The sequence below is a fragment of the Gallus gallus genome, chromosome 1 (assembly GCF_016699485.2).
Source record: "Gallus gallus isolate bGalGal1 chromosome 1, bGalGal1.mat.broiler.GRCg7b, whole genome shotgun sequence".
NCBI classification, from domain to species: Eukaryota; Metazoa; Chordata; class Aves; order Galliformes; family Phasianidae; genus Gallus; species Gallus gallus.
In genome coordinates, this window is record NC_052532.1 from 162,491,319 (window position 1) to 162,517,042 (window position 25,724).

The 25,724-nt window shown below is 36.1% G+C and overlaps 1 protein-coding gene across 2 annotated transcripts in view; it reads left to right on the forward strand.

The window, feature by feature from the left end:
* Positions 1 to 24,214, forward strand: part of DIAPH3 (diaphanous related formin 3) — a 237,529-nt gene extending 213,315 nt beyond the window's left edge. For both annotated transcript variants that reach the window (XM_015276853.4, XM_025146783.3), the window contains one exon: positions 21,372 to 24,214. In XM_015276853.4, coding sequence (XP_015132339.1) covers positions 21,372 to 21,628 — 257 coding nt within the window. In that variant the 3' untranslated portion in view covers positions 21,629 to 24,214. The remainder of the gene's footprint in view (positions 1 to 21,371) is intronic.
* Positions 24,215 to 25,724: the final 1,510 nt, after the last annotated feature.

Sequence of the window (25,724 nt, forward strand, 5' to 3'; positions counted from 1 at the left end):
TATGTTTAATTTCAAACTTTTTTCTTCTAGCAGTAATAGCTATCTCAATTAATAAAGGTGGAAAAATGTTTTGAATTGGTGGAATTAAACTTACCAGAAATTGCATAGCCTACCTTGTCACATTCAAATTGGAAAGGCAAAAAACTTCTGTCAAAAATTCAATTTAGCATTACAGAGATCACTGCTATGTAACAACCCTTTATCTGTAGTAGTGTACAAAAGCACTTCTAACAGTGCATCAATTTTCACAGCCATTTAGTAGATTAGAAAGCAATTGTAAACAGAGTAAAACCCACATTAACTCCTGTCAACAGCCTGCCTTTTTCACAGTTATGGATTTGTTTGAAATAACAGTGAAGTCTAAAGTGATTGCATCAACATCACAGATTGTATTATAAATATGAATGAACCCATTGTAATGGACTGCATAGTAATATATGGCAGACATTTGTCCTTCCCATCAAAGTAACAGCTTTTGTAAAGGAAGAATAGCTGTGACATAAGGGAACATGTCACTCTACAAGAAATTATTCCTCCCGTTATGAAACAGTAATTGTGCCAACTGACAGGTTTTCAAACTATCCTGAATTTTTATTTTATAGTAATGTACCATTAATAACTGTTTGGTATTTCTTTTAACTGAAATCATATACACATACGCATACATATGTATATATGTATGTATGTATTTATGTTAAAGTGAGCAGTTACGAATAGTTAGATTATTTGGGGATTTTTTTTCATACCATTGTTTAAAAGCAATAAATACAGCGAGAATAAACAGTATGCTGTTTTTGTTGTTGTTGTTATCGCTGTTTTTTGGTTTTTTTTTTTTTTTCCTAAATAAGAATTCATCAGTTAGTGATAATTGCAATAAATTGATTTACTACACATGGTGAAGGTTGATCATTAAGGAATCGAAGATCCTTCATATACAGTATCACACACAGTGGAGTGTATTTTATATTTTCTTCACTTCTCTGGAGAGTCATTTTCCAGAAGGTGGTACCTAATGTCATTAACTATACTATAACCTGGATGCTAGACATTTTCAAATGCCTGTTTCTAGAAGGTATACTAGTGCATATGTTTTACTGCAGTCTTAGATGACAAAGGTTTCTCTCCTACAACTCAATTTCTCATGTTAGAAATCTATGGCTGTTGATGAATTTTGATGCTGCTACTACAATCCTACTTGCAACATTATGCATCCCATTATAACTGAGTGTTTCTGTGGTTTTTCTGCGTTTTTTTGGTCTTTTTTTTTTTAAGGGGGGGTGGGAGGGTGCAATACTAGATTTGAGTTCCAAATTATCAAACACAGAATATTAAATGTTAATGATATAATTTTCAAATGAGGACAAATGCAGTAAAACCCATTTGTGCAATAAATAAGTGGGCTGCTCCACAGTAATGCCTTCTATTCTATTATGTTGGCACATGACATCAGAGGCAGATGTTGGTGATATGGCGGTAGAGAATGAATCTTCCTGCCAAGATTCCATTATATTTTGTTGCTATGTGACAGATGGCAACAGAGGGGCAGTATGACTGAATGGCATCTGACAGTGGAAGTGTCTATGAAGCAAAGGTGTGTCAATTAATTCCTCCATGTGGAAAAGGTTACGCCCACTGACATTAATTGATGCTTGCTGAATTTTATGAAAACCAAACGTGGATGTGAGCACAGTGAGGTGGTGGGTGCTGCTTTTCAGCATCAGCAACAGTTATGTGAAAGACAAACCAGGTTCTGGATGGTCATGCACAGCTGTCACACCATGAAATGAAGAGCATCTTGATCAGCTAGATCTTCGATGTGAATTAGCAGATTACAACCAGGGAACTGTGCATGGAATATTGGTTTCAGTGTGTTGGAAATTATGGTGGCAGCATTGGAATATAACCAAGTTTGCATTAAGTAGCTCCCATGAACGTTCATAGGGGAACAGAAAGGACACCATGTACAAGATTGTCAGGACCTATTGAAGAAATACGAGGGTGAAGGTGACAGTTACCTGGATTGCATCATTACCAGTGACCAGACGCAGTGTCTGAATCCAGAATCAAAATTTCAATCCATGGAGTGGTGAAACATGAATTCCCCATCAAGATAAAGTTGAAGACTGCAGCCCTCAGCAGGCAAAGTCGAGGTGCACTGTCATTTGGGATAGGAAAGGCATGATCCTTCTGGATTTCCTGGAATTCAGACAAACCATCAAGTCTGACTGCTACATGTTGACACTGACTAAGCCAGAGGCTTTAGCTTCCAGAGTCAGGATGGAGAAGAAGAGAACCTTTCTCTTGCAACATGATAATCCCATGCCAGCTGGAAGACTGTGGAGCACACTGCCAATCCTGGATGGACTGTCCTACCACAACCACTACATAGTCTGAATTTGAAATCTTCTGACTTCCATCTGTTCAGAACAATGAATGATGGACTTCGTGGGCAACATTTTCCTAGAAACAATACCATCATAGCAGTTGTGAAACAGTGGATCACCTTCCCTCATGCATATTTTTATGAGCGTGGCATGCAAGCTCTTTTTCATCACATGGCAAAGATGCATAGCTAATGGTCATTTCTTCATTGAAAATTAGTATGTTGTAGCTGAGAATTTGTTCTACCAAATATTGTTATTGTGCCCTTTGTATCTATCTGTTGTAGTCTTCGTGGAAATAAATAGCAGGCATTTCTTTTAGAGTGACCTACATAGTTACAAAGATAAATATATGATTCCCTTCAATTTGGGAGGATGAGATATGAGAATTTTTATATTCAAGTCAGAGGTTACATTCCACCGTTATTTTTTGAAATATGATGACAATTATTCAAGGAGAAACATTTTACATAAAAACTTGAACAACAGAAAAAAAAAAACTTTAAATTGTGCCAGAGAATGATTATGGGTTTTTCTTCAATGTAGTGATTTTATTTTCTTTGATAACCCATTTGTAATTACAGTTTCTAACCTTAAAGTGTTTATATTTCAACGAAATCACAGGTTTAGACTGATGATTGTACATTTAGTGAATATTCATTTTTACTCTTTAATGACATGTTTTGTCATTTCATTTATATTTTAATAAATATAGCAGGAAGCTGGGATTCATATATTTAAGAAATAAAAAAACTGTTACCATATCCAGATTAATATTGTTTAAACCAAATTAAAAAAAAAAACAAAAACATTTTGTAATAATAAAGAGAAACAATATGCATCTGTTTTTATATATATATATATAGTAGTGTATATATATATATATACAACATCATCAAAAGATTTTTTTTATAATCATGTGATTTCTTAATTCCTGTTACAAATATTTTTTCTAACCTAGGAAATACAGGTGATAGAGTGCTTTCTTAAGCTGCATTCAGAATCCTAATGTATTGTAAATTCCTACTGTTAAGTGGGTTTCATATCTCTCAGTCAAATAAGTCTGAACAAAATTTAAGTGCAGTTCTGATCTCTGAATTTATATAATCATAAATTTGGAGATCTCGCATTTCCCTATCCTTCCTTTCACAATAGGTAATCCAGTGCATAGAATCATAGAATGGCTTAGGTTTGAAGGGACCTCAAGGATCACCAAGCTCCAACCCCTGTGCTCCTTGCTGGGCCACCAGCCTCCATATCTAATACTAGACCAAGCTGCCCAGGGCCCCATCCAACCTGGCCTTGGTGCAGCTGAAGTATCTTCCAAAATCCTCTTATCCGTCATAAGCATTCATGTTAGTTCTTTCCAGAACGTGATACTGTTTAATGCCAACTCATATATAGTCAGTGCACTATGTAAATTATATCTTACTGATCTGTGTTTAAAAAAAAAAGTCTGAAAAGCCAGCCAGCTACACAAAGCACTAGGCTTAATGGTCTCTGTCTACCATATATCTGTTTAACTTCTTCAGCCCACTTCTCTGTCTGACTTACACCACTGAAAAAATTATTTTATTAGGAATGAGAGTCAGAAAGTGCCATTCAAAGCTGACAATTCTCAAGTGGGTTTCAATACCTATGAAGAAAGTAAAGAGAGTTCATGGTCTGATGTGGGTGTACTCCTACTTAATTTCATGGAACCTGTTGTAACTATCTATTTAAAACTAATCTAAACTGGACTTTAGTACTAAGAAAAAAAGGCAGTAGATACCTAAAGTATGTGCTTTTAATTGTACTCTGAAGATTGCCTTTTTCCCTTGACTAGTCACTTGACAGTGCAATCTCTTTTCTGCTTTTGTCCTCTAGAGTCAGGCATAATGATTCTGTTTAGAGACTACAATATCTTACATGGATTTATTGTAGTGGAGTATGGCAAATGTGGATGCATATATGGGATCTGTAGACAACATCCCACGCTTTGTGTTGCACTTGAAAATTAAATAGTTTGTATAGTTTGTACAGTACTATTCAATTTCAGCCACTTACAGATGTCTTACATACTTGCCTATTAAAAAAGTCTCAAAAATTTGAAATCTATTTCAGTAGGATCTCTTTTGTGTAACAGTCATTCCTGCTCGGAAGAATATGGAACTGTATGTAATACGATAAGAGAAATTACTTTCTGTTTTAATTCTGATAGGCAGAGGTCATTCAGATTATTTCTGAATGGATGATGGGATAATGGGAATATAGCATAGAAGTCTATTAAAAAGTGAAAGTGAACAAGATAAATGTCCAGAGATGAAAAGGAAAGCAATTTAATTGCCTGTATTTATTTCATACCAAAAATAGGTTTTTTTTATTATTGCTATCATCATTATAGCCATTACAATATTAGAACTCGAATGACTTCCTTTACTAATTCTTTAGGTTCATGTTTTATGGAATAATTCAAATTTAATGTCATGCTTAGTATGTTTACAAGAAGCAAAAAATATTTAATATATGCATAAAATATGGTGATATGATCCAGTGAAAGTATTTTGTTTACTGTATATTTTGAATGGCAATGAGACTATATGAGTTAAAGTAGTGTTGAATAACAGGTGTTGCTATAGTTTTATACTGTTTTTTTTAAGTTGCTACATATTCTAATAAGCACTGTTAGAGGTTGTTAGTGGTTTGTTTTTATTTGAGGGAGAGAATTTGTATACATTTTCATGAGATTTAAATCACTTTCCCCTTAATCCTTTCACCTACTAAGCTAGCAGTTTTAGGTAACACAAATTCAAACACATAAGGCAGAGTAATATCTAAAATCCAGTTGCCTTGCTATACAAAGCAAAGCACCATATTTATATCTTAATCCCTTAAAACTAGAAGTAAACACTGCATATGAGATTCTTAAGTTTCAGTGTACAGTACTAGAATTTATAAATTTTGCATGGCTAGGACTAAATCTAACCCATCATCAGTTTAAAGCAGTGCTAATTTTCATGTGAGGGATAGGATTCCATAAGTCAGTACAGACGTAGAGGTCATTTATCTTATAGGCTGATTGTAAGTCCTGAATATGTTTCAGGCTTGTTAGAAACTTGCAAAACTACACAAAAGTATCATAAATCTGTAAGAAATAAGAACCTAAATAACTGTAATATATATGCCTAAATATTTAGAGAACAGAAAGTGAACATAAAGGATTTTTAAGAAGCAAAAATTTTTGATAACTAACAGCTGAGTGGCATACTTAATAATGACTATTTTCACATCTACAGTTCTTGACTGTATCTTATATATAATACAGTTTTCCCCTCTTCATATCTAAACTATTTGCTTTAGCAAACAGAATGTGATTTACTTCACCAAGAAAAAACTTTATGAAATTCTATCACTTATGTTAAATAGATATTGAGATTGCTGCACATAATCTGTTGCCTACCTTTGAAATCATGGAGAGTATAATGTAGGATCTTAGAATCTGCTGTCACTGTACTGACTTGACAGTCCACCCTTTATGCAGATTTTATGTGGTCAAAAGTTTGAACTTTTCAAATACATGAAGTTATAACCTTTAAAAATAGTATCTGGTGACTTATTTTTAGATGCCTAGACTGCAGGCATTCACATTTGAGTTAGTTATTGTAAGCTGTCTCTACCTGTTTCGGATATCTACATCAGGGTGAAATGAAGCACACTTCAGAAGTGCTTGTTTCTCCTCATTGACTGTGAAGGGAGCCTGAGGCAACTAGCAGAAAGTCATTTACTCCAGTGAATCTCACATGGGGATCATTGGCCTTTGGCCAGGCACAAGGACGCACAGGACTAAGCATGCTCCATTGTTTCGAATAATTTTACACAGTACTGCCAAAAAGAGATGATTTTGTTTCTGTAGTTGCAGTGCACCTACACAAATACTGATACTTTGTTCTAAGGTATGCTTTTAGATAATAGAAGATTAAAACACAGACCTACACCTCAGCTTATTCAAACTGTCCTCATTTAAATATTAAATTATGGAAGAAACTCTTTGTCATTGCTAATCTCAGAAGCAGGAAACATAGGAATCATATCATAGAATCATGAAATGGCTTGGGTTAGAAGGGACTTTAAAGATCATCTAGTTCCAACCCTGTGCTGTGGGTAAAGTTGCCACCCACCAGCTTATGCTGCCCAGGGCCCCATCCAACGTGGCCTTGAACAACTCCAGGGACGGGGGCATCCACAGCTTCTACAGGCAACCTGTTCAAGTGCCTCACCACCTTCTGAGTAAAAGATTTCTTCCTAATATCTAACCTGAATCTCCCCTCTTTTATTTTAAAGCCATTTCTTCTTGTCTCATCACTATTAAACAGTGTAAAAAGTCAGTCCCCTTCCTGCTTATAAGCTCTCCTCATGTACTGGAAGGCCACAGTGAGGTCTCCACAAAGCCTTCTATTCTCCAAGTTAAACATGCCCAGATCCCCTCAGCCTTTTTTCATAAAATAGGTGCTCCAGCCCTTTGATCATTTTTGTGCCCCTCCTCTGGACCCACTCCATCCTGCGTTGGACACTGCAGACCTGGGAACAATATGGGGCCTCACAAGGACAGAGCAGAGGGGAACAATCACCTCCCTCTCCCTGTTGGCCATCCTTCTTTTGATGCAGCCCAAGATACTGTTGGCCTTCTGAGCTGCAAGTGGATGCTGCTGGCTCATGTTCAGCTTCTCAGCCACCAGGATCCCCAGGTCATTCTCTGTAGCTGTCTATTGAAGCCAGTTCTTCCTTCCTATTTATCAGAGAGGATCCACTGCCCTTTGCCTGTCTCTTCTGACCAATGTATCTATAGAATCATAGAATCTCTTCTTATTATTTTTAATATCTCTTGCCGAACATGGTTCCATCAGTGCCTTAGCTTTCCTGATCCTATCTCTGCACATCTGGACAGTATCCCCATATTCTTCCCAGGCCATACTTCCCTGCTTTCACTGCCTGCATTTTTCCTTCATTTCCCTCAGTTTAACCAACAGATCTCTGCTCAACCATGCCAATTTTCTGCTTTCTCACTTCATTTCTTATGCTGAGAACAGAGAGCTCTTGTGCCCTCAGAAATATGTCCTTGAATAACTGCCAGCTCTGTTCAATTCCTATGTCCCTAAGGACAGTTTCCCAGAGGATTTCATTCAATAATTCCTTGAACCGCTGGAAGTTTGTTCTCTTGAAGTTCAGGACTCTGACTCTGCTGTTTGCCAGGCCTGTATTCCTCAAGGTCATGAACTCAACCAGGCCGTAGTCATTACAGCCCAAACTGCCTCTTTAATTATCTCCTCCACAGCTGGTGAGCATAGAGGCCAGTAATGCTTCACCTCTGGTTGATCTGTTCAATACTTGGACTAGGAATTTATCCTCAGTGGACACCAGAAATCTCCTGGATTGTTTGTAGCTCTCCTTGTTGCTTTTGCATCAGACATCCCCCCATCAGGATGAGAGCCTATGAGCACAACACTTCTTGTATCTAAAGCAAGATGACCTCATCCACATACTTCTCTTGATCAGATGGCCTGCCTTAGTTTCTGACCACCAGATGTATTTTGTTGGTCCAGTCCCTAATTTTCACACACAAACACTCCTCCTGATCATGGCTATATTTTAAAGGCAGATCTTCACAGTCTACCTATATCTTAGTATAGAGGGCAATTCCTCTGCCTTGCCTATTCCTTCTAAAAGGCCTGTTGTGCTCAGTCGTAGTATTCTAGTTGTATGATTTGCCCCACCATGTTTCTGTGATAGCAATTAGGACATAATTTCTAATTTCACCACAGTTTCCATCTCCTCCTGGTTATTTCTCATGCTGCGTGCATTGGTGCAGAGGCACTTCAGCTAGGCTATTGGGCGCATTACATTTTTTGAGGAGCTTTCCCAAATTCCTCTGGAACAAATGTGAGGTTTTCCACTTCTACTTTCTGAAGTGACAACATTCTGTGTATCTTTTCTGTCACACAGCAGTATATCGCCTTCCCCCATCAAATATAATTTAAAGCTTTGGTGATAAGCCCAGCCATTTTGCTGCCAGTATATTCTTGTTCCTACTGGTCAGTTACATCCTATTCAGTGTCAACATGCCTAGTCTCAAAGGCGGATCCATGTTCATAGTACCAGAAACCCTGAACTTGATTCCATCCACACAGGCATTAATTCAATTGGTCTGTTATCCTCTTTCTGCTCAGGTCCCAGTCTCCAACCAGGAGAATTGAGGAGAACACTGCCTGTGCTCCTGATCCCTACAATATCTTCCCAAGAGACATAAAGTCTTTTTTAATATTTTGTAATTTCCTAGGTAAAGACCCAGCTTGAAAGAGCAGATAACATGTAGTTTGCACTAGCTGAATTCTTAGAGGATATTCTCCCTCACCCCCATAGTCTTTCTGAGTTAGGATGTTTCTGAAGTAAAATATATGAACAGCTAGCCATAATTTTTAGAAATGTCTTCAGAATCTGCTGAACAGTTACTGTTCGATGGTGCTAAGTGATTCTGGGAATCTTGATTTGTTCACAGTATTATTGCACAAATCTAAAAATTATATTTCTTCTATAGGATGTTACTTTGAAATGATCAAGTCTGTGCTTGAAATTTGCATTTTAATAGATTTTACCTAGGCTGCATTTAGCTGCTGAACACTGAGTTATTTATCAGTAGAATTTGTTTTTCTTCATAGCATTTAAAGCTATTTAGGTATAATACTAGTCTTTTGAAATGAGTTCTAATGAGGACAGTAGGAAAGATTTGGAAATGTAGCTCTAGCATATTTATCATGACTGAGTAACTTAACTGATGAGCTGGCAATGTGTTTACAGAACGTATTCATCTAGAAAGAAATGTCATTATGACAATTTCAATTATTATATGCAATGTGTTTCCTAAGAGGTGTTTTTAGGTTCCCTTTAGAATGTGATGGCAGAAGAAGAATTTTCTTTTTCAGAAATGCAGAGGGTCATGATTATATATGACCTGTATATAGCCTATACAGTTACGTATAGGTATTCCGGTCTTCATGAAAATGTAAGGGGAAAAAGAAGGCATAATGGTGGCACATAGGGGAATGAGATTTCTGAATATATGCTGCTGAGCAATCAGATGGACAGACTTCTAGAACTAGTTTATTTTGTTTTATTTAGTTTTATTTATTTTTATTTAGTTAGTTTTATACACTAGGTATATATTCTCAGAACTGAAGTGCAGGCTTGCAGAGGGGGGGGCTTGTACCAGTATAAACTGATACAGTAAACTGAACAAAAGCTGAGAGGGAGAGGAATGGAAATGTGTTAGGCAAATATCAAAACTGTGAAAGTGTATCTTGAAATCTTAGAAGTCTTAAAACTGGCACGTGAATAGCTTTCATCAAACGTAGATATAAAATGGCAACTAAGTAAGTATTGATCTGTTAAAATATCAGCAGTTGTGCCAGGTCTGGCTGGGTGGCAGTTAGCTTTCTTCCTGGCAGCCCATATGGTGCTGTGCTTTGTGTTCCCAACAGAGCTCTGTTGATGACACACCAATGTTTTGTCTGTTGCTGAAGAGTTCCAAGACTTCCTCTCCCTCACTCCGAAAACACATACAGCATCTTGGCAAGAGGTTGGGAAACATGTCACCCAAGCTGAATGAAGAGCTATTCCATACATGTAACATCACGCTCAGCAATAAAAACTCCAAAAAAAAAAAAAGAGGGAACATTTGTAGCTATGGCGTTGGTCTTCTTCTTACATGTGCCGAGAAAGAAAACCATTAATGCTAGTTCAGATAAATTCCAGTGGTCTTTGCGGTAATCTGTTGTCCTCTGAATTCTTTCTCTGTTGAAGCATTTACTATAACATGAGAAATCATTTGACTGTGCATGCTACAGAGAAATAAGTTAAGCATGTATTTTTCTATTTGTAACTGACTGGACTTTCCTATTATTACTTTAATTACCCCTCAAGCAATTTTACAATGTGTGATCGCATGCAGGTCAGTGTTCTGTGAGTCCTTCAACATGACAATTCTTGGAATAATTATCCTGTCATCACACCTTGATTCATTGTTACGTAGTTTCTCAGGCTTGTAGTCTTGCTCACATTTGCTTAGCAACCAGATCACACATCTCTGATACTTATTATTCAAGTAATCACCCTCCACAGTACATAGATGCATCAATTAAAGCTTTACAATGAAGTATATTGTTCTGTGTAGAATCCTCAGGTGTCAGGAATTAAAAATTGATTTTAAATGGTGCAAGCCTTCTTCAGATGGCCAATCTGAGTTTATATTAAACAAACATGCATGCTAACATTCTAAACAAAAAAGTGGTAGATCACGATCAACAGGAAATTGAAGAAAAAATTATATTTTGTTCTTAAAATGTTCAGTCTTTTGTAGAGACTTATCAATATAAATGCAGCTCTGAAATGTCTAAGAACCGAACATCTTTTTTAAATATGGTTTTTTCAGATGAAAATGCATTTTGTACCTCCATTATTGACTTACCTATTTTCTTTGTAAACATTTTCTGGCTAATTTTCAGATTTGGGTAAATTTCACAGCAAATTATTATTAGAATGTGACTTGAGTACCGAGAAACCTGTCAAGATGGTTCAGTGATTTAATGTTGGCATCCTGCAGCTCTGACTGTAATCAGCAGATGCTCTGGCATTACCATAAATGTTTTCTCTGACAAAAAAAAAAAAAGAGATTTTTCCTGTTTGGAGTCTGCTGTTTCTGATTAAATTTGGTTTGGCTTCTTTTGCATAATTAATATACCGTGATGATCTCTAACCTTTTGTTTTTAGTATCACCTTTTGAGCTAGGCACATTTGCAAGGCTGCTTTGTAAGTCAAAATAGACAAAGGAATACCAGGTCCATATGTAAAATTCTTTTTTTTTTTTTTTCAGTGGTTTAGGAGGTCTTACTGCTTTCAGCCTTGATTTTTCAGTGAATGTAAAGGGGTCATTTTTTCAGTCTCTTTTATTTTTTATTGACTCTGTGTCTACATTAAGTTTTTCCTCTAAGTGAGAGGAAAGCTTCGTCTGTAAGACCAAAGATGTATTATGTCTTAAATTAAAAAAAAATCTTCCATTACACAGAAAGACTAACTGATCTTTTCTGATACTTGATCACTGCTGCACAGTAATTGTGTGCAATTGATTAGGAAAAGAGGAATCTGGAAATCTCATAGCTTTTGATGATTAAACTGAATTTTTACATACCAAAGTGGCTGCAAAGTGTTTATCTGTTAAAATATAGGGCACGAAGTGAAAAATGCGTACCATTAATGATGTTAAGCACAACATTTTGAATTTGCCTAGATTGGATTAATTACCTATGACAATGTGTTTAGAATTTAGATTGTAATCAGTGATGATGGGACAAATGAATAAACACCATCTTTAAAGAAAATTTCCTTACTTAGATTCTGTTGAAATCCTAGTCCCTTTGCAAAGTGATTTGTTAGACTTGCAATGTACAGTTCTTGGTGTCAAACACATCTATCACTGGATCGTGTCCAGAACAGGATTATTTTTAAATCCCATTTTCCTTCACACAAGAACAAGGCCCAATCACAGTCCATCCCAAAGAGAGGAAATTGAGTGAAAACACATAACATTAATTAGCTTGATACACTGAAAGAGAACTGTCAGAGTAGTTTATATGCAATCTTGAAAAACAAACAGAAGATGAATCACTTTTTACTTTGCATTTATTTCCTAATACTTGGTTTTTAGTGAGGCTCTTAAAAATGCACTATTTCCTGCTGCACAATTTCATTCTCCTTTCTAGCATGCTTTTGACCATTAAATTTTCTGCAGCAGAGAAAAGGAAGAACCATAATAATAATAATTCTTGAATGATGAAGGTCACATGAAGTAAGATGACTCAGCTTCAACCTATCTCCAGTGCATTCATGAAGGCAATCTTGAATATTAGCATATGCAGGTTACACTTCACAATCACCTTTTTGCTTCTGTGCTGTAAAGAGAGGAGCATGGGAGCCTGGGAGTTATTCCTGCAATCTTTTGGATAATAGTGAATGACTGCACATCGTAACTGTGACCTGTGTGGGCGCAAACTGCCCTAGAACATTGTTCCAGTACGAGTTACAGGAATGTGAGAAAATTGCATTTCTACTTGACTGTTAAGACTAACACTTGCCTACTTTACTTTCAGTCTTCACCTTTTAACTTTGTGTTACTCCCAAAAACATTTGCAGGACTCCTTTTACTTTAGAAGCAGGCTGGATTCCATAGGAGAAAAGTGCAACGGATGATGGAAGAATTTTTCCCATTAGTTCGATTTGACATTACAAAATATTGGTGCTCTACCTTCAATAATTCAGCCTATCAGTACTCTGATTGCTGATATAGGTGTGGAAATGGAAATTTGGCCTAAAACAAGGATATACAAGTAGTATGTTTTTGTAGCAGTAATTAGAATGCTTAGGATCTTTGTAAAGCTTTCATATCAGGAACAGTGGATAAGAAGAGGATAAACTCAAGAGTTTGGCATTAAATTCTAAAGGCAATTACTAGACAGTTGTTTTTTTTTTGTAAAATATTTATGCTAAATTAATAAATACTTAACAAGGAACAATACTATTTAGAACTGCAGTGAGTGGAATCTCATAAATATCAGGTCATTCTTTAAGATGTTTTTTATTCTTTGGATTCGTTGAGATTTTATTTTTCAGAGATCTGAGGGTTTCCACTGCTCTTTTTATTCTGGGAGGGGGAGGGGGGGGGGGGGGGGGGGGGGGGGGCAGGGAGTGGGTCAGTTCACAACAATTGAGAAAACACTGCCACAATTTTTGTGTTTCTTTTCCATTTATTCTCCTCAACACATTACTTAACATTACACGCTGCAGCTACCAGAAGCTTTCCTTTGATGCCAGCAGTGTTTATGCATATTCCTTAAATTCTGTATCAAAGTGTAAGTTGTACTGATCTATCTATAGGTAGATACCACACAACAGTGTTTGGAAACTAAATGGATCTCCTGTTCAAAGCCATCAGTTTAGAATGAGATCTACATAAATTATCAGAGTATTATCAGAGTATAGCTTATAAAATATAAATATGGACCTTATATAATTATAAACCTCTACGTACTTTGTCACAGATCACCAACTTGTAATGGTCAACTACAGTATGCTTGTGTACAGAGTGGAAAGCCTAGTAATGAAACACATTTCAGAAATTTAAAATAATCCAGATATGTTAATCACAGATCATTATAATTTCCCAATTGTTTCCTTTTCTGAGGAAGAGAAATGTTTATACCTATTTGTACTTTGGAAGAAATCCCATAAACACCTGACTTGAATAAGATGTCCAGCCACTGCTTGAAAGCATACTGTCACTAAGCCTCATCTATGAGAATGAGATAGGATTGAGATTCATCTTTTCACCTTCACTCATCCCAACATAAATAAGATTAATTTATTACTTATTAATACTAGAATTACACAAAATTATTAATCCATTCTTTAATTAAGAAACTTTCTCTCTCTCTTTTTTTTTTTTTTTTTTTAAGAATGATTCAAATCGTGCTCTAACAATCAGTAATGATCATAAAGTATGTTTCAGATTTGGAAGTTTCCATTTTGCAGTGTCCTAGAAACCGCCAAATGTACATTAATTTATGGAAAGATGCATGAGAACAAAACAAGATCCAATATAATGCAGAGTGAAATTAGGGAGAAGGCTAAACCCATAAGACTGAATTAGCCATCATGCACTTTCAGAGGTTTCCTTCCTCACTTATATAAAAAGCTTGGGTGAATTTTGTCAGCAGTCTGATAACAGTTGTTCTTGTTTCCTCTTGACAGACACTCAAGACTTGCATTTAAATCATAGTAACTTAAATTTGCATTTCTTGTAATGAAAGTCATTGCCATATTAGATTAAATTAAAAACAGAAATTGTTCCCACATGTCTCAATGCAAATGCAAGGTGCGTTTGGAAGAAGAAAGGATAAGATTGAATGGAGTGATCAACAGGAGCTAGTCTTTGGGAAGTTGTAGGTAATAAAGAGATTAAAACAGGTTTGAAAGGCCTTGCTTTAGGAACAGGTAAAAGGAGCTGGTTCAGCACAGTTCGTTTCTTCCCAAATTAGTTTGCTCAGAGTTTATAATTGATTTGCACTGAAATTTAGTTTCTATAAATCCTCTATCCTAGTCTCACTTAGTTCTGACATACTCTCTCCTTGCCTCTGAAATGAACACGAAAACTATATTCAGTGTCTGAAAACTTAGTGAATCTCATCTAAACTGAGATATTGATTAATGTTTATTCCTTGCATTTCACATTTTTTAATAAAAACTAGAACAGCAACATCAATTAAATGTACATTTTTTATTTTTATTTAATCTTTGAAGGCTCGGTAACACTTTTCTGTGCCTTATCAATTCTTTCCTGCTTTGGATTAAGTCAAGTTGTGAGCATTTAGCATGAAATATTATGGTCTAAGAAATTTCTTATCAAAGATTATTTAAGTACAGCTAACACTTCTTTAGGTGCTAGGGTTAATGCTGCGGGGTATAAATGAAATAAGTCATGGCAACAGTCCTTTAACATTTTGGGGATTTTCTTCCATCCTACACTTGCCAGTCACAGAAATTGTTGAAAAAATAGGAAACTGATAAAAAATGGCAATAAAATGTATTTTGAGTATTTTTCATTACACTATCCAGCAAGGAGATGATAGAACATTTTTTATGAGTCATGTTGTGTAATAGGCATGTACCTTCTAGCTATTGCAGTCTTTCCTATTACATCTAAATTTTGCTTCTGGGAGGTAAGGCAGGCTTTTAAGGAAGAGAATTAGGTGTTGTGACGTTCTAACACCAGTGCCAAGGAATGGATTTCAGAGCACTAACTTAGGGCTGTATAAATGATTTTAAGGAAATAAGGGTGCCTGACAAAAATCAAGGCTCACAAATGTGCAGTACCTTAAGATGTAATAGGGATGAAGGGCCAGTGCAGGAACTAAGACCCCTCATTTCCTCCTTTTGTGGTTTAACCCAGCAGGTGGCTGAGCACCACACAGTTGTTTGCTCACTCCCCCCACCTTCCTAGCGGAATAGGAGAGAGAATCAGAAAGACGGGGAAAAAAAAAAAAAAAAAAAGCAGATTTTGTGGATTGAGGTAAAACTATTTACTAAGATAGAAAGAAACGGTAAAAGATAATAGTTATGTCTGTATAAATATATGTAACAAGTGATGCACAAACAATTGCTCACCACCCCCTGACCAATGCCCAGATAGCCTCCCAAGCAGTGGAAAAGAGCCAAGTGAAGTCCTACCCCTTTCAAAACTCCTTCCACATGATGGTGTGGAATATCACTTTGGCCAAATGGTGTGGAATGTCCCTTTGGCCAGTTTAAGTCATCTGTCCTAATTCTCTTCCCTCCCAGCTGCTTGGGCCCTTCCCTAAGAATGGCCTTGATTCTGTACAATACTGCTTAGGAGCAGCTATGAACATCAGTGTGTTGTCAACATTGTTTTTGTCCTAGACCAAAACATAGCATCATACCAGACAATGAAGAAAAATCCATCCCAGATGAAACTATGACACCTACTTGAGAAGAAAACAGGAATTAACAATTTTCTTTTTGCCCTTTCTGATAGTACAAAAGCCAAGAGTTTGGTATGTGGAAGTTCAAAATCACAATTTTGAATATTGGAGTTTTTTTCTGCTGTTGTGCTGGGAAGCCACATGGGTACAACGTGAATGTGATTCAGTACCTTTTCCCTGACTTCCAGTTCCACTCATCAGGGACAAGGAGCCAAGGTCAAAGTATGGCACCATGCTGAGGAGCCAGTGATGAGGGCTGTTACTTTTACCAAGCCAAAACCATTTGACATGGGGGCATGTCCCTAAAATATTTTCTAGCAAAGGCAAGTCATGATTCATAATGTAAAAATAATTTGCATTGGTGATGAGGGTGATGTATAAGCATTGTCTGAAGAAAATCTATCAGCATAGACACAGCCTCAAGAATACAATACAGCATGTGGAACACAAGCCGAAGAGATCAGAAATACTGCACTGAGTCTTTGAGCAATTTTCCTTGTTAACTTGGTAAAAGATGTAATGAGACTATAACTGCAATCATTCTTGCCTATATTACGATTTTATCATGCCCCACATTGAGATGTATGACTGTAATACAAGCTTATAATGCCATGTAATGTCATTCTCTTTATTGTATTTACAGCTTTATTTTCCAATCAGTGTACAAGTATTTACATAAAAACTAAATATGTCCTTAGTACCAAGACTTTTATTGAGAGACTATGCAATGAAATAAAGCTTTTCAAAGTACATTTTTATTTAAAATATTTATTACTGACTTTAGAAAAATCTGTGTCTCAACTTCAGTAAGTCTCTTGAAATCATTTTTGTTCACCATTAAAGGTAATATATAACAGCATTAGACAGGATTTAAAAATCTCCAACTGATCGTATTTTGTTTCCCCAGGTTCACAGCAGGCCGGTCTCACATTGCTGATTTTTTTGTTCACATACTATTACACAACTCCTTTTTTTTCTGAATATAAAGTACGTAGCCTTTAATAGATTATAAGTTATTCTATGCTAGGACAACATTTAAACTAAGGAAAGCTATTAAGCACAATTTTCTGTCGACTATTTTTCCTGAACATTGCCGTTAATCAAAGTAATTTTAGAAGACTTATCTCTAGATGATAGTAGCTATTTGACCCCAGGTTATGTGAATACAATTTTGAAATGTTTTTGATTAACAGCAATGTTCAAGAAATTCACATCTAGAAAAACTGAATTTTAATAGGTCCGAAGATGTCAAGGATCTACAATAAGATAAGATCTGAACACTTAAACTTCAGTAGTGTACAATGTGATCTCTATCTTACCTAAGCCTCAAAGCATTCAGTAGTGGTAAAGTCAAAATTATTATGGGTAAATGTTTTCTCACTCTAGTCTTTGGAAACCTTAATTGTGAAAACAAAGGTTAAGGTTTTTTTGTTTGTTTTTTGGGGGTGTTTTTTTTTTATTTTATTTTCATCTGCATTGTGATTATTGGCATGTGTGAGTGATGGATATTGATTTCTCAGAGTGGCCAAGCATTAGAAACATCAGTCTTATGGACCATAACTACTTCTGATGTATATGGCTAATTAATAATTTATGTCTTTAATCAGTGATTTTTAATGTCTGATTTCTTTTTTGTCTTGCTGCTGCATGAAGGTAGAGCTTGCTACAGTAGGTGGACAAGTAGTGCTTCTTCATCAATGTAAGCTTTTTTATTCACAAGACTTCATGTAGATGTGCTTCTCCATGAGTAGTTTCCTTTTAACTGCCTTTAACATTATTCTTTTCAGTTCACATTGTATTTGAAACAAGATGTGTAGTGTGTAAATGCATTTATTTTATTCTGTACACTGTCTCAAATGGAGTTTTCAAATATATTTTCACATGTAGTTTTGGTTTCAGATAAAAGCACAAACTAAATTAATGAATGACCATGGTGTAATTATTCACAGTAGTTTTAAAAAAGACTATTAATTCTGTCCAGTTTATGGATCTCCTGTAGATTCCCTTGTTATAGAAAGGAAAATATTGAAAGTGTGGTCCAATGTCTCTTAACCACTTCCTTGCAATTGCAGACAGCCATATGAAATATCTTTTCAGGAACAGATCACATTGCTCCTCATAACTGCTCATGTTTGTTTTTTTTTTCTCGCTTTATTATATGTGCATTCCAGAACTTCCTTACTCTGATGGTTCAAAGCATTCCAGTCTCTAATAGAAATATAGTAACGATTATTTATTTTTGTGCTTAATTTGTCAGCTAATTTGGACATGGGGCTTCTCCTGAATATTAATTGATTGTGGAGCAGATGGGGTACCAAATCACCGAAGCATGGAAGCTTTGAATCAATGTGTGAAGCAGTACGGGTTGTTGCAGAGTTTGGGGTTGACGCTAATTACTGCTTTATTATAATAAATTACTGGCAAAGTAGAAATTATTTCTAAGGAATCAGTGTGAGTTTCTCCTTTTATTCTTACTAATATCTATCTAGTTTAAAACTTTTACTTAAACAGCAGTGATCTTTCACTGTGATAAAGAGTAGTTCTTTGGATACATATTTACCAAAGTGAAATCTGGGACTACAAGTAAGTATGTGTGCTTTCTGAACCAGGTCCAGCAGCAAAGTTCAGTGTTTCTGAATAGAATTCCTAACAGCCAGATTACTGTGCTGGGAATTGCCTATAGCCAAATCTGCTAATACTGAGCATGCACCAAGGCGTTTTGAAAACCTTCCTTAATTGAAAGAACATACAGGGTGCCACCTGATTTAGGAAGCACCTGAAACAACTTCAAGATGGTAGAACTAGTTTCAGATAATGTATGTAAATGACTGAAGCAAAAATGTTCTTATTTCTTAGGAAGTATGTTAATCACTAGAGTTAAGCAGCATGTATTAAGGACATGACTATGTGATTGTTTCAAGGAATTGTGGCTTCTTCCCTGCACAGCAAGCAAACTGAGGACTACTCACATAAATTGGCTGGTTGTTAAGTCACTTCCTAATGCCATTCCCTGTTTTTGCAGGAAGGGAATGACTCTGGTCTTACAAGCTGACTCTGTTCATAGAATCATAAAATGGCTTGGGTTGGAAGTGACCCCAAGGATCATCAAGTTTCAACACCCCTGCTTCATGCTGGGCCACCAATCTCCAGATCTGGTACTGAGCCAGGTTGCCCAGGGCCCCATCCAACCTGGCCTTGAGCGCCTCCAGGGGACGGGGCATCCACAACCTCTCTGGTCAGCCTATTTCAGCACCTCACCACTCTATCTGTGAAGAACTTCCCCCTGACATCCAATCTAAACCTTCCTTCCTTCAGCTTAAAACCATTCCCCCTTGTCCTATAACTATCTACCCCTGTAGATAGTTGATTCTTGTCCTTTTCGTAACCTCTTTTAAATACTGGAAGGCTGCAGTGAGGTCTCCTCACAGCCTTCTCTTCTCCAGGTTGAATAAGCCCAGCTCCCTGAGCCTGTCTTCGTAGAGGAGGTGCTCCAGCCCTGTGTTCACTGGTCTCCAAGAAAGTCATGTTTATCAATGTCATTGCTGCTGTTTTAAGGGGGAAAAAACAAACAAACAAACCAAAAAAAAAAAAAGAAAAAAAAAACACTCCACAGCAAACTATACTCAGCTTCACTCAGCCACTTAGACAAGTATTCCAGATTGTAAGTAGCAAGTTATGAGAGACATCTTTCTGCAAGTCTAAATCAGAGTTTCAAAGTGGGATGACACTGTAGATAGATCCCAACATCTACTATTCCTTAGCAGTTAACTTGAAGCAGTTTCTTGCTTAGACTTTCTGCTTTTCTAAGTTACTTAAGTCATAGTATGAGAAAGTGTGGAAAATGCTGAAGCCTCAGTGCATTAGTGTTCACTATGTCTTTCACTGAGTATAATTCTTCATACTTAGTTGATCCCTGTGCTTGATTTTTTGGGGGTAAGGATTCCAGTGAACTGCCAAGTAGTTGGAACTTGAGTGTTCGTATGCATCTACACCTAATCTTTGATTCTGGCATTTTATCTTTTGCTTTACAATGTATTGATTTTCAAAACACTTGTTTTTCCCACTACTCCTAGGTTATCTTTAACAATCTAAACAAAAACAACTACAGTGCAGCTTGAATTTTGTGTACTGATACAGGTGGTATGCTTTTCTCAGCCTACAAATATGTGTTCAGAATCAATAAATGTAAACATTTGAGCAGAATGGGATATTTTAATTTATATAATGGGTTTATCATGTGTAATTATGAAGATGTGTTCATCTCCAATCTTTGGCCTTCTGTGATTCAGGAAATCTGAAATGCATGTTGCTGCATCTTCAGGGGCAAGCTATTTTCTACAATACAGAATAGAAATTAGGTTTTTCGGCTAAGTGAAAAAAATCTGCTATTATCAAAATTTAATTAAGAATTATTTATCTGCTTTAGAAGATGATAGAAAGGCATTTATTTTCCTCCATTTCCCAAAAGGTGATTGCACTTGTAAAATTTGCTGAGATTGTCCAAGAAAGTGTGTAAAATCCTCATCCATCACTGGGAGCCTCTGGTCAGGGAATGACAGTGCAGTAAATATCTTCAGCAGCTGCCTTTTAATGTACAAGCTGTTTTTGGTAGGAATTTTCAGCTCTCACATAAAACACACTGTCATGAGTGACTGCCTGTGCTCCAAAGTCATTACTATTGGGATGATGGAACATCTTTCAGAGAATAACCAAAAAAACTTTAAATGTCATGTCAAGTCTGCTAAAGCCATTTTCAAGCCTTGTTCAAGGTTACATGAATATTGAGTACGCCTGTTTTTAAAAAGTTTGAGATCTATGAGAGGGACTCTTCACATTCTGTTACATGAATACTGGGGCTGCGTGCAGGGAGGAAATCTGTTAATACACGTCAGCCCAGCAAAGCTCCTGAATCTTACCCAAGCGCAACTTCCTCTGTCAGTTAATACCAATGATATTTAGCAAAAAGTAGCAGATTCTTAAAATTGCTTAGCTGCCTAAATAAGAATGGTTACAATGGAAATAGATTTTTTCACATTTCAAAATTTGATCAATTAAAAAATATGTAGGAAATGTAATTAACCAGATAAAAGTTTGGAAGCCGTTGTGAAGTGCAAGTGGTGTTTTCTTTTTGACTTAAGTGAGAAAGAAAGATCCTGTCAGTCTCTGTTCTTGATTTTATGGGAAATATGGATGCTAATCTAATAAGGTTGTGTAAAGTCTGCATCTCTTCCAGGGGACCAGGCCTGCTGCCTGTTTCTTCATTGTTCTTGCCTCTTTGAGCATCATTAATCTTTTTAATACATCATCTGCATGTGAAATTTTGTCTTATCAAGAGATGTTTTTAAATTACCGAATATTGAAACTGAGTGTTTTATACTGAGATGAAGTTTATTTGTTTTATTTTTCACAGAGAACCAGAAAGCACAACTAGAGAAGTCATGTTCACGCCACAGTATCAGCTTAAACTCAACAAGAAGCCCAGTCACCAAAGAGGTTACTTATGATGTGGAAACAAGTTCTATGGCATGGAACAAGGCTGCTGGGAGAAAGGAAGCCTGTAATGGAGAAGGCAACAAAGAAAAGAAAACAGAGCGTAACGGGTCTCCTTCTAAGGGAGAAACCATTCCAGAGGTAGAAGCTCTCCTGGCAAGGCTGCGAGCACTATAGAATATAAAGGATTAAATCAAAGCTTTAAAACAAACTATAATAGATGGCTTGAAAAGATACACTACTTTTCCATTATTGACATTACATACTTCTGAGTTCCAAACTCTACATATTAATACTCTACTTTCAAACTCCACAAAACCAGACTGTTGTTTTTCTTCACATTAAAAACATTTTTTGTTATGCCTTTATCTACTGAGACTACAAAAAATATCAGCAGAAACAAATAATGAATTATTCCAGGACACAATCATTTTATTCAAGAAACTGCTGACCATATGTTTTAAGAACTTCTCAAAATAGGTGTATCTCATAAATATTGTTAGATCACCATGCCTGGGAATAAGGGAATGCAAGAAAAGTAGTCTCATGTTTTTCACTGCGATTTCTGTTCTGAAGAGATACTAGTACCTAAAAGGTGTTATTACAGCAACATTTGCAGTTATAGTAATGGGAAATGTGTATCACATAAATTTTTCAGACATGTTCCAGTTTGAGTTCATTGAAGAGCACCAAAGTTCACTTAACCATATATTCTTCTACAAAATGGAAACCCATAGACAGTAAACAGAAAAATCTATGCAGATTATATACTTTATGTGTGAATAATATATTGTTCCTCTTAATCTTAGCTATGCCAATTATATCAAGATAATATATATATAATTTTTGTGAATGCAGTATTTTGCAGTTGTATTTGTAGTGGGCAAAAGGTCTTTCTCCAGTTATTTACCAGGGTAATTTTTTATCTTTTCACATGTGAGTTAATATGTTTCTACAAAAGGAACATATAATGGAAAAGGTTTCTACAATTGGATTTTCACAAACTCATTTTCCAGTAGCCCATAAAGTCTTATTTGCTGGCACAATAGGAAACTTGCACATAATTGCAGCTCTTTTATCGCACTGTCGTTGTACATTGTTACATGTTCGCTATCATATTTATTAATTGCACATCATAAAGAACTGCTACCTATGTTACCAAGTAGGCAGCTACTATTAGTATCTTTGCTCCATTATTTAAAACTTCCTTATTACTAGAGTGTATTAGATATCTAATATCTTTCTTCTAAATTACTCTATTTTTCTTTACAAAACACTGAAAAACATGTCTTTCAATAAGTGTCAGTTATGAAACCAGTGTTTCAGTGCTTCAGTGCTTTTTATATCCTTGTTTAAGTTGCCTTCTTACTTTCTGCACTAAGCATTAATAAAGTTAATTAGAACTCTGAAATTGGGCCTGTTTATACATACTGCATGGAGTGTTTTTCAGCCATCATGGGAATCAGTCTCATGTTTCTGGGGCTGTTGTAACCATCATTATACACTCTAATTACATTTCCTGCATTAGCTTTTGAAAAATAGAAAATAGGAAGAGAAGTCAGGGAAAGATGCAGGGAAATTCTATCAGGCCATCATTTATTCAGTGCTGCTTGCAAAACAATGGACAGGGGTGTCACACAAGGCTGCCTTTGGTGCCTTTTAGTGAGTGAACAGCAACTGCTAATTTCATAAAAAGTAAAGTGTGGGTCACACTGGAGCTAACAATATCCTCTCCACTCACTACAATAAGTTGTAAGCCATAATTGTGCATAATGCAACTGTTGCTAAAGTACCACTAAGATCTTTTGCACCTTGTCAACTGTTAAGACTTACGACACATGCTTACAGGGTACCATTCAAATTGTAGTCTGAAGAGTACAGTATGCTTGACTAAACACAGTTGCAGAAGACATGCTAAAATAAAAGGGCTGTGAGCGGAGGGCTAGCTCTGAAATACAAACGTGATGGCCAGCTGAATGAAGGTGGATGTACAAACTCGTTTTCATGAACAGTTTCATTACGTTTGTTCATTTGAGAGAGTGGGTAACAGTCCACATCAGAAAACTGACAGTTCAGGACACCAGTGTGTCATTTGTCAAGCAAATCAAATTAATGAAGCTACCTAGTGGAATTTTCAATTAGCAAAGAGCTCCTAGCAGCCTAGCATCTTTTGATTTAAAAAATAAATATTTACTTTTAAAATTATGGATCTTAAGTCATCTTTTCGTACAGGCCGAGAAGCTCTTAGGTATGCATTCCAGGGTTTTTGGTCCTTGTTAGACGTTGTGCTTCTGAATTAATACTTTCAAGCAGACATCAAGTTAATTCACAGTTTCTTTCATATAACTAGGAGAATAACAATAAAAAAACTTTGTAACTTTTCACATGTAAATACAATGTTTAGTTTTTCCCCTTCAGCATTTCTCTTTACCATCCCAACTTGATGTATTCAGGGTTGAAGTACACAGTCTAGTTGAGGTACACAGTAAGTTTTCTATCTACATTTCATCCTTCTTTCTAAGTAAACAATTAGGATGTTTTGAATAGGAAAAATACATACATGGCTTAATGGATTCAAGTAACAGTAACCTTGAGAATATTATGTCTGTACTCCATTATTATGCTTTTATGCTTTTATTAAAGTGTAAATCTTGGCTTCTAAATTGTATGAGGTAAATTGTTTTAATTCACTTAATTAATTCATTAACTGAGTTTAAAATTTAAAGCTAAATATTAAAAAAAAAAAAAAGCGCAGACTTTTAATGCTGTGTGCTAGTTATTTTTAGTAGGACGTTTTTAGTAAGTATCAAGCCTACTGTCTGATCTTTAAGGTTGAACTGTATACCACCTGCACTATATACCGAAGGTTTCACATGCAGTGAAAAACCCTCTGTTTCTGTAGTTCACACCTGAAAATTAGATCCCTATAGAAAAAGAGCTTCCTGCTATATTTAGACGTAACTGTTCAAATAAAAGCATTTGAGGGACCTTGTGGGATACACTCCACTGCCCATTCTTTACTTGAGCAGCATACAGCCGGCACAAACAACAGTGGCTTTTCTTGCTAGTAAGCTGTAAAGGTCTAACACATTTTTAATACTTCATGTTCATTCGGGATGATTTCATTTACTTCACTAAAAGAATTTTGTTTATTACATCAAGTTTTAGTTTACATATACACTGTGTTATTCATGGCAGTGGTCTAAATTCATACATACATAATTCTAATGGTTTGACCTTCTCAAGATATTAATGTTTTCTATCAGTTTCCTTAAGCTATGTGCAACCAAGCTTGACATCTGGCTTATGGACCATAGGTGATATACTAGTCCATGTGAATGCAGAAGGAAAAATGATGGTGGTGACTTTATCACCAAACAGAACAGTGGCATCGGGAGGTGGTGGCTGCCATGGGATACGGTGCTGTTCTGAATCAAGCACATCATTAACAGAGTACAGATCAGCAACCTGGAAAAACTCTACTTTGCATTCCCCCTTAATTATGGCCATACTTCCTCCCCCCCCAAAAAATATATACATGTTGAAAAAAACTCAGATGCAGCTGTTATAAACAATTTTCCTCCAGTACTTGTCTGAAATCACCTTATGTGACCAGTCCTCAGCCTAGCCCAACCAAAGTCACACTTTCTGGACCTGAATGAGTTAATGCTGAGCAGCCTGAAGCACTGCAGCGCTTTGGGCTTCTGTAATAAAAGCTGGAAAAGAAGACATTTACTGCTAACTTTTTCTGCATCCATTTCTAATGAGCAGGAACAAATTATAATTTTTACAATAATCTTTCCAAGCCTTACAATGCTTGGTGACTATAAAACAAATGGACAAGCAGGGGTTGGTAAACTCAAAGCCACGGCACCTAAAACATTGTAATAAGAAACCAGAGTCAAGCGAAAGAGCCCAGGAAAAAAAAAAAAAGAAAAAAAAAAAAAGCAATTACATGAAAACATTGTTCTCTCTAGAACAAAATAAAGCACTGCTATACCAGTTTCTGTTGTTTTAATGCGATGTGTTTGTTATATACAACTGAACTAAAGCAGAAAAATAACTTCACTTATAATTCAAAGTCTGAGGACCTGCTTGTATGGCTCACTAAATAAATTTAAAAATAATAGATGACTTGCAGCTTTTGTTTTCAGTCTTATATTAGTTTCCTACTATTAAGAAATGCTGAAATGACAGCCTCGTTTTAATTATACAAAAGATAATTATGCAAGAGATCAGCTTTATTTAAGTTATTCTGGCGTGTGATGAAAGC